Here is a 10,388-nt window from a genome sequence, read left to right as displayed (position 1 = left end):
ATATCAGTCTAATGGAAAATATAAAATAATTAGGTATCAGTCTTATGGAAAATATAAAATAATTAGATATCAGTCATATATAAAATATAGAATAATTAGATATCAGTCATATATAAAATATAAAATAATTAGATATCAGTCATATATAAAATAATTAGATATCCATCATATATAAAATATAAAATAATTAGATATCAGTCATATATAAAATATAAAATAATTAGATATCAGTCATATATAAAATAATTAGATATCAGTCTAATGGAAAATATATAATAATTAGATATCAGTCATATATAAAATATAAAATAATTAGATATCAGTCATATATAAAATAATTAGATATCAGTCATATGGAAAATATAAAATAATTTGATATCAGTCATATGGAAAATATAAAATAATTAGATATCAGTCATATGAAAAATATAAAATAATTAGATATCAGTCTTATGGAAAATATAAAATAATTAGATATCAGTCTAATGGAAAATATAAAATAATTAGATATCAGTCTTATTGAAAATATAAAATAATTAGATATCAGTCTAATGGAAAATATAAAATAATTAGATATCAGTCATATATAAAATATAAAATAATTAGATATCAGTCTTATATAAAATATAAAATAATTAGATATCAGTCTTATATAAAATATAAAATAATTAGATATCAGTCTTATATAAAATATAAAATAATTAGATATCAGTCTTATATAAAATATTAAATAATTAGATATCAGTCATATATAAAATATAAAATAATTAGATATCAGTCTTATATAACGATATAAAATAACTAGATATATGGAAATATTTAGAGATATTCTAAAACCGACATGGTCTAAAAACAAACGTTATTTGCAACGTTTGCAACGACAACGTTCCAACGTTCTAACGTTCTAACACCACTAACTGGTTTAACCGTCTCAAAGAATGTCAAAGAACCCAAGCCCTCAGTGGTTCTCAAAGTGGGGTCCGGGGACCCCTAGGGGTCCTTGGGGGGGGTTCCAGGGGGTCCTGTCTGTTATGACAGGACATAACATGCATTATGTTTCTATGTGTTTGGGTTTGGAGGCTCAGTCAGTCAGTCAGTCAGTCAGTCAGTCAGTCAGACAGACAGACAGACAGACAGACAGACAGACAGACAGACAGACAGTCAGTTTTACTGGAGTATTTCCAGTACTTCTACTTCTACTCCACTACATCTCAGAGGCAAATATTGTACTTTTATCCATTACAATTATTTGAAAACTTTAGTTACTAGTTACTTTGAAGATTACTATTACAAAACCACTTCAGCCCTATGTACATTTCAGCCATTTGAAAATAGCAGATCTACAAGCTTACAATGCGTCGCGGTGCCGGTGCGACACATTGTGAGCTTGTAGATCTGCTATTTTCAAATGATTCTTATACATTTGAAAACTTGTGAAATGAAAGTACTTTTACTCTTGGTACTTTGGGTGCATTTTGATACCAATACTTTTGTACTTTTAGTCAAGTACATTTTTTATTCTAGTATTCTATATTGCAGAATTGATACTTTTACTTAAGTAAAAAATGTAAGTACTTTTGCCACCACTGGTTATTATTATTATAATTAATGATGTTATTATTATTAATAATAATAATATTATTAATAATATCATAATAGTGCATCATCCTACCGGCTCCTCGTGGCTCCTCCCCTCCGTCTCGAGACGCCGTTTGTTGTTCTGCTGCACGAGCTGCTGCATCACTATCTCCATGGCAACCACACGCACGCACACACACACACACACACACACACAACTACACGAGTACACAAACAAACACACACAATGTAAACAGGTTAAAGTGTTGACCCTGTTAGCCTGTTAGCATGCTAACATGCTAACTCACTGCACTCTGCACTCTCCGTCCGTACAGGACACCCTGTCCTCTGCTGCGTCACTTCCGCTACACGGACTTCACAATAAAAGTCTCGTTCAGAAACATGACCTATCAGACAGACAGTGGTGGAAAAATTACTCACATGTTTTACCTAAGTAAATGTATCAATACTGCAATATAGAAATACTCTGTTACAAGTAAAAGTACGGGTAATAGTACAAAAGTATTGGCAGTGTTTTATATATAAAACACAGACCTGTGTTTTATATATATAAAACACAGTGTTTTATATATATAAAACACTGTGTTTTATATATAAAACACAGTGTTTTATATATAAAACACAGTGTTTTATATATAAAACACAGTGTTTTATATATATAAAACACTGTGTTTTATATATAAAACACTGTGTTTTATATATAAAACACTGTGTTTTATATATAAAACACAGGACAGGTCGGATTGGATGTTGGCAATATAAAAAGTCAAATTCAGATTTGGAAATGAAACCATTAGTTTTTGAATTGTACAAAAAAGTGAAAATCTCATGCTGAAATGACAAGAGTAGGATCACTCTTACATTTTTTTGTAGAACTTTTCATCTACCAACCGAGAAAACATTTCTGAACGGTATATTTGTGAATATCCTGGACGACTAGACCACCTGTCTTTGGGTTTAAAGGATCTACAACACCATGAATATTTAATATGATATTGTTTATGTCCCTCAAACGTTTTTCAAAAGGTTAGAGCCTAAATCAAGCCTCAGATATACTCATTCCAACTCACTTCTCTCTGGCTTATAAAGCCAAAACAGGGAGAGTGCAGAGCCTGAGACACCCATCCCCTCGAGGGTGGAGAGGAGGATCTGATGGTTCACCGTGTCGAACACTGCAGACAGGTCCAGGAGTATCAGGTCGGAGGAGAGAGAGTTCGCTCTAGCGGCATGGAGCGACTCCATCACTGCCAGGAGGGCAGTCTCCATAACAACGTTCTGTTTCTTCTATACATTAACGACATGAGTGCTGCCTGTAACTGCAAATTGTTCCTGTTCGCTGATGACTCGGCACTCCTGATCTCGGGAGAGGACAAGTTGCAAGTTGAGGAGGCGCTCAGCTCCGAACTCTCAAAAATCCGTACTTGGCTTACCGATAACAAACTGTCACTACACCTTGGGAAAACTGAATCCATTCTCTTTGGGACCAAACATTCCCTCAGACAGATGGATGTAAATGATTTCAAGGTCAAAGTCGATGACACAATTATCTCTAGCAAAGAAGAGATTACCTATTTGGGTTGTGTTCTTGACAAATACCTGACAGGTGAAAGCATGGCTACAAAGGTGGTCAAAAGAGTAAACCAGAGAACCACATTTATGGGCAGAGTTTCCTCTTTTGTCAACCCTCAGGCCCTCAGGACCCTCTCTGGGGCCCTGATTCAACCACTTTTTGACTATGCTTGCACCTCCTGGTACTCCAACACCTCAGTGTCACTGAAGACTAAGCTTCAAACCTCCCAAAACAAACTGATTCGGCTACTCCTCGGATTGGGGCCCATGACCCACCTTTCTCCCACCCATTTTGCCAGCCTAGGCTGGCTCAGGGTGGAAGACAGGGTTAAACAACTAAAAATGTGACTGGCCTTCAAAATTGTAAATGCAAATTTGTCCGATATGCCCCCTATTCCAGCATATCTGAGTAAATACCTCCAAAAGGTTAGCGACACCCACAGTCACAATACCAGAGGGAGCGTTAACAATAATTTGGTACCACCCACCCATAAAACAAACATGGGCAAATTCTCCTTCTACAGCACTGCCACCCAGGATTGGAATAGTCTAACTCCATCCCTCAAAAAATGCAGTTCGCTGGGCTCATTTAAAAGAGCCTTAAAAAAAATCACCTTTCAGGAGGCCAAAGGAGGAGGTACTACCATTTTCCCGTTAGACAGCAGACCCTCCCCCCACCTGTTCTTGTACATATTTTTTTTCCCCCTCTTTTTTATTTTTTGTTGTTGTACATAGTGCTATTTTGTGTTGCTGTTTATTTTGTAATGATATTTGAACTGTGGTGCCACTATATATGCCTATGAATTGAATACCAAGGCCCTCATTGGAAATAAGTCCGCAAGGACTTTTATGAACGGACCTGTTAGACAAAGTATTTTAAATGTAACTGTGCAGTTTTACATTTTTTGCCTAATAAAATATTCAATCAATCAAAAAACAATGCCCAGGTGGCCCTCGTGCACCATGGATAATACACGCGCACGCAGGGCACCAGGGATAACTGTGCACAGCCCCCGTGCCACACAGGTGTCGTTCCAGCAGGAAAGCTCCTGTCGTACACGGGAGAACGAGGCCAGCTCCCCCGGGACCACAGCAGGCCAGCCATTGTGGATGTAGGTGCAGAGTTTGGAAAGGATGGGGTCCTGTTCAGAGGCGTCTTTGAGCTCCAGCAGAGAGACAGTGGCCTGGAGGGGCGTGTGCAACATGTTAATAATGTCCTGTTCAATACAGTCAGTGCTGACGTGTAGGGCTGGGGCTGGGGCAGGGACAGCACGGGACAGCAGGTCAGCCACAACATTATCTCTCTATCTCTGCCTCGGGTGAACTTCAGCGCAAAAAGGCGGTCATACCAGCGGTGTAGCCTGAGTGGTCTGTGGCCCGTCCCGGACGTGGACAGCAGCGCCGTAAGAGCCTGGTGATCTGTTCTGAGAGTGAAAAAGCGACCATAGAGATAGAGGTGCCACCGCTCACAGGCCCAAATGCAGGCTAATGCCTCACGCTCGCCCACAGAGTACCGCTGCTCAGTCTGGTTGAGGGCTCGGGAAGCGAGGCAATGGGTTTCTCAACCCCGTTCTGGATCTGTGACAGCACGGCTCCTATCGCTATAGATGAGGCGTCACAGGTCACGAGGGTGGGGCTGGCGATGTCAAAGTGGGCCAACACTGGGGGAGAAGTAAGTTGCGCTTTCAGGGCACTGCATGCCCGAGACCACACTCCTTACGCAGCTGACGCAGGGGGGCTGTGGTGTCAGAGTACTGTGGGAGAAACTTTAAATAGTACCCGGCCATGCCCAAGAGAGAGGCCACCTGGGCAGCTGAGGTGGGTTCTGGGATGGCCTGAATCACGTCCACGTTGGACTGAAGTGGAGTAATGCCATCTGCAGACAGTCGGAACCCCACAAACTCAATCTCCGGAACAGAGAGGACACACTTTTCAGTATTGAGAGTCAGGGTGTGTTTGGCCAGGGCTGCAAACACCCTGTTGAGTCGTTCATCATGAACGTCAGCCGTGGGCCCGTGCACTACAATATCGTCCAGGTATATGGCCACACCTGGTATGCCAGCTAGCACAGAGACCATGACTTTCTGGATGCAGCTAGGGGCAGAGCAAAGGCCGAACGGCATCCGAGTGTAGCGAAACACCCCGGCATGTGTTACAAAGGCTGTGAGGTTTCTGCTGCTGGGGTGAAGAGGCACCCCTGTCTGAGGTCGAGCTTGGTAAACACTGTGGAGCCGTAGAACTGCGCTGTGAGCTCCTCTGATGTGGGGAGGGGGTACTGGTCTGGGACCACTGCCTTATTGACTGCACGCAGGTCCACACAGACACGCAGGGCCCCCGACTTCTTCTTGGCCACCACCAGGTTCGAAACCCAGGGTGAAGCGTCCACTGGTTCGATGATACCAGCTTCCAGCAGCTGTTGTAGCTCAGCTGTGACTCCGTCACGTAGAGCCAGCGGGATGCGGCGCAGCGGCTGGATGACAGGTTTAACTGAGGGGTTGAGGAGGGGTTGATGGGCGAAAGCAGAGAGGCAGCCCAGACCATGAAACAGTGACGGCCACTTCTGCTGCCATGGCGTGGTGACAGTCATAATAGCCGACCCCCCCGTGTCCAGGAGGGAGAACCCCCGAGCGGTGAACAGGTCCAAACCCATCAGGTTAGCGCCACGGCGGGCCACTTGAATAACAAAACTGGGCACAGTCTTGGTCCCGTAGCTGACAGTCACCTGGAGAGACCCCACTAGGTCGATTCCAGACCCTCCATAACCATAAAGTGCAGTAGAGGGGGCAGACAAGGGCAGTGAACCGAAAAAGTTATTGTAGGTATCAATGTTCAGGAGAGACCAGCCCGCACCGGTATCCACCAGCAGGCGGCTGCACACATCATTGAGGTAGGCTGAACATGATTTGAAGGGCACTGCACCTGAGGTCACATTGTGTATAATGGTGGGAACAGACTGGGAGTCCTGGTCCCCTGGGCCGGCCGGGGCAGAGCGACAGACAGCAGCGAAATGGTGTAGCTTTCCGCATTTACGGCATGACTGGCCACGGGCAGGGCAGTTCTGGGCTCTTGAAGCATGCGACCGAGACCCACAGTTACTGCAGGGCTGTTGTGGTTGTGGATGGGGCCGAGGGCGCTGACGTCGCTCCAGTTGCATCACAGCTGCGGAGTCAGGGTCCGGGGAGTCGTTGCGTGGCAACAGTGGATTCAGAGAGAGATCTGCCCGGCTGGATGTGGGCACTTGCCGTGTAGTAGCAAACGTAGCAGCACACTCAGCTGCACTCTCAACTTTAAATGCAATTGCAACTGCCTCAGACAGCAACAGTTCATCTTTTTCCATTAATAGTCTCTCACGCACTTTCACGTTACTTGTGTGTTCAATCAGTTGGTCACGTATCATTTCATCCTGCAGCGCGCCGAACTTGCATGAGCCAACCAGCCCCCGCAGGTTAGCCACATATTGGTGTACAGACTCACCGGGCAGCTGGCGTCGTTGCCTGAACAAGATACGGCAGAGAAGGGCACTTTGTGGGGCCGCGAAATGACCCTTTAGAAGCTCCACGGCTGCGGCATAGCTGATATCGCCGGGTCCGGTTTCCAACGTCCCGAGCACCCGTTGACCCTCCGTTCCCAGACAGTGTTGTAGAAGCGCTTTTTTACGAGCCGCATTAACACCGGTTAGCCCCGTAGCCGTTAGCCATGTCTCAAACGACTGTTTCCAGCGAGTCCAGGGGACTGGAGGCTCGCCAGGTAATTCCAGGAAGGGGTTGGGTGGTGGGAGAGAAAGACCAGCCATCTTCGTCGCCAATGTTATGTTTGTGAATGATCAGGCCATGACACAGTTTGCCAGAGAACTTCACTTTACTTTCTCAGCTCAAGAGAACAACGTAACATCACAACAACATCAAAACCACGTGAGACTGAAGGAATCGATCCCGGACAATCCCCACACTCATAGCAACAGGCAAGGGTAAATGAGCGCAGGACTATGGAACAGAGCAGCAGTTAGTCAGACATAACAGTGACGTCACGTCAGGATGCAAATCAGTTTGGCCTGTTTTGAGAGAAAACCCCAGATATGCTGTGAAAGCCTGAGTGTTCAAACTGGGGCATTTTGGGGGATAGAAGAGAGGTAGGGGAGACCAAAAACACACAAAAAAGAAGGAAAAGTTCAAATTCATGGTGTAGTCCCTTTAAAGTCTTTATCACCAAGCAACTCCACGAGGGCTTCCCCCCCCCCCCCCCGAGACAGATTACTAGTGTCATGGCTGGCTCTTGCCATGACAAATAATAGGGAGGGAGACCAACGGAAAGTGTAACAAAGATATTTATTGACTACTAAACTAACATTTACTTTTCCAATAGCTTTCCATGAATTTGATTGAGTGAGTAGTAAAGTCTAGCTCGGTGTGGCTCGTTTTCAGCCAGGATCCGGGTTGGAGTAGACGGGGATACTACCGCAAGAGCAGGGAACACTCCATACAAGAGCCCTGAACTCTCTACGGGACCTGTATTCTGCATGAGCAGCAGTAGCTCCCTTGGGAGTGCTAGCTGTGCTAAAGCTAACCGCATGGAATAATAACAAACAATTCGTGAGTAGTCTAGCTCGGTGTGGCTCGTTTTCAGCCAGGATCCGGGGGATACTACCGCAAGAGCAGGGAACACTCCATACAAGAGCCCTGAACTCTCTACGGGACCTGTATTCTGTATGATGGCGGCAGCAGCCGGGCGTGGGGCTGCTAGCTTCTCCGGCCGTACTAAGCCTGAAGTGTACCGCACAACAGATAATAAGGTGATTGTGGAAGATGAACTATTGAACTTCCTTGTCATCAAAATGAAAACTTTGAACCATGATGACATTGTCTTGCTGGCCTCAAATAACTTCAGCTCGGAGTGGATCGAAGCCTCGAAGAAACTACTGTTTGAGATGTGTCCTCAAACGGTGCAGCGCTGTGTTGCTCATAAAGGAGTGCAGAAGGATGCAAACAACATAAAAACATGCTTGAAGGTGCTAAATGAATGTGGGGAGAATATACCAAGATTCGTATCCCACTACCTGGATGAGCTCCCACCAGTATCATATGACCACATTGATGTTTCGGCATTGCTGGGGCGGATGGAACAGCTGAATAAAGATATGTGCTGTGTGAAAAAAACGCTCGAAGCTCAAACAGATGCCTGTGAGGGGCTACGGGCGACAACCATGGCCATAGACGACAGAGTGTCGGCAATCGAGAGGCCCCGTGGATAGACCAGCGTGGACCCAGGGGCTGGGTACGTGCGGCCATGCAAGAGACGGAGGCCAGCAGCTGAGAACGCCGACCAGGAGGTAGCAGTGGCTGAAGGAGGCTCCGGCAGCGTAGAGGGAGTTGTGTCTACACCACAGGCACCTAAATCTCCACTATGGTCCCGGGTCGTGAAGGCAGGACACCGACGCAACAAGGCGACACCAGAGCAAATACCAGCTGCACGTCAACGTGGAATTCAAGCACCACAGAAACGGGAGAGGAAGAAGACGCCAGGTATTGTTGGAACCGGCCCTGTGAGTTCTGACATACATGTCATAAACACGAAGATGGTGAGTGTGTTTGCCACTAAGTTCGCCCCACAATTGGAAGCTAACATGCTAGCTGTGTATCTGAAAGAGAAACTTAACCGAACAGTTACTTGTCGGAAGATTGAGTCGCAGTATCAGAGTAGATTCAGCTCATTTCACATCACTGCTGAATGTAATGAAGTGGCTGAAATGTACGACCCAGAACTGTGGCCAGCAGGCATCTATGTGAGACGATATTTTGAGCCAAGACGGCCAGCTACCAGTGGGTCGCTTATAGGTGTAAACACTACAATGAATAATATAAATAAAGTGATCGCTCCTGTACAACACGGGGATCAGTCATCTACGGATGAAAATGCCCGTAGCACATAAACAGTATGATGCGGGTGGTGTCTTATAACACACGGGGCCTACGTGTGGGGCACAGTGCTGGTGACAAAGCGAGGCGGCTGGTTGTGGACAAACTATTGGAGGAATGTGACATTCTGTGCTTACAAGAGACATGGCTACCTAAACAAGACCTAGAAAAGCTGAATTCACTGCATGCTAACTTTCATGGAGTTGGAGAGTCTACTACTGACCTCTGTGATAGAATAGCTCATGGTAGAATACCAGGTGGTGTGGCGATTCTCTGGAACAGTAAATATGATCCTCTGGTTACAGTGATTAGACTAGAGGTAAACTGGGCCATTGGTATAGAGATCAAGTATGAAAATAGGTCATTTATTATTGTAAATATATACACACCTTATGAATCATATCAAAATGAAGACGAATATCGCAATAGATTGGCATTTATTAATGCATTCATCAAGGACAATGCCACAACCAGTGTCTATATCATTGGTGACATGAATGCTGATATATCGGATGACAAATCTCTGTTTGGAAAATGTTTACTGCAATATTGTAATGATAATAATCTCATATTGACAAGTAAATCACTATTACCTGAGAAAAGCTATACATATATTAGTGAAGCATGGCATACAGTGTCATGGCTCGACCATTGTATATGCACAGCTGATGCACATGCTTCTGTTGATAAAATAACTATCTGCTATGATCTGGCCACCACATATCATATCCCGATTATAATGACCCTAAATGTTGAAAATATCCCAGCTATAGCTGTGGATAACAGTAAAACATACACAGGGAGGCTGGATTGGACTAAGCTAAGTGAGAAGGATATTAATCACTATACCTCACTCACAGACAAATCATTAGACTCTGTTAGACTTCCTAGAGAAGCCATGCAGTGCAGTGACATCAACTGTAAAAATGTGCATCATTGTAGAGATTTATGTTCTACCTATGATGATATCATTAGCATTTTAAATGCCTCAAGTAAGGGTCTTTACAAGGATAAGAAAAAGGAGTTCAGTATAAAACCAGGTTGGAATGAATATGTGACTGAGCTACACACTGCTGCTAGAGATGCTTTTAAAGTATGGTCAGAATCAGGTAGGCCAAGACAGGGGTCTGTGTTTGAACAGAAACAGGCCACTAATGCCAAATACAAGTATGCTGTCCGATTCATCAAAAAAAATGAGGACACAATGAGGGCTGACTCACTTGCCAAAAAGCTGCGCAACAACAGCTGTTTTGATTTCTGGCAAGAGGTCAAAACCTTAAACAGTAGTAAAACTCCCTTACCGTCATC

General features: G+C 44.5%; 1 protein-coding gene across 2 annotated transcripts in view; it reads right to left on the bottom strand.

The window, feature by feature from the left end:
• Positions 1–1,938, bottom strand: part of LOC308104495 (uncharacterized protein) — a 5,682-nt gene extending 3,744 nt beyond the window's left edge. For both annotated transcript variants that reach the window (XR_013934825.1, XM_080454930.1), the window contains exon 1: positions 1,673–1,938. Coding sequence is in view for 1 of the 2 variants with exons in the window: in XM_080454930.1 (XP_080311056.1) it covers positions 1,673–1,753 (81 nt within the window). In the remaining variant the exon portion in view is untranslated. The remainder of the gene's footprint in view (positions 1–1,672) is intronic.
• Between the last annotated feature and the right edge of the window lie 8,450 nt (positions 1,939–10,388).

This window comes from Gymnoscopelus braueri, assembly GCF_963280865.1.
Source record: "Gymnoscopelus braueri genome assembly, chromosome: 17".
Taxonomy (NCBI): domain Eukaryota; kingdom Metazoa; phylum Chordata; class Actinopteri; order Myctophiformes; family Myctophidae; genus Gymnoscopelus; species Gymnoscopelus braueri.
This window is presented reverse-complemented; position numbering and strand designations above follow the sequence as displayed.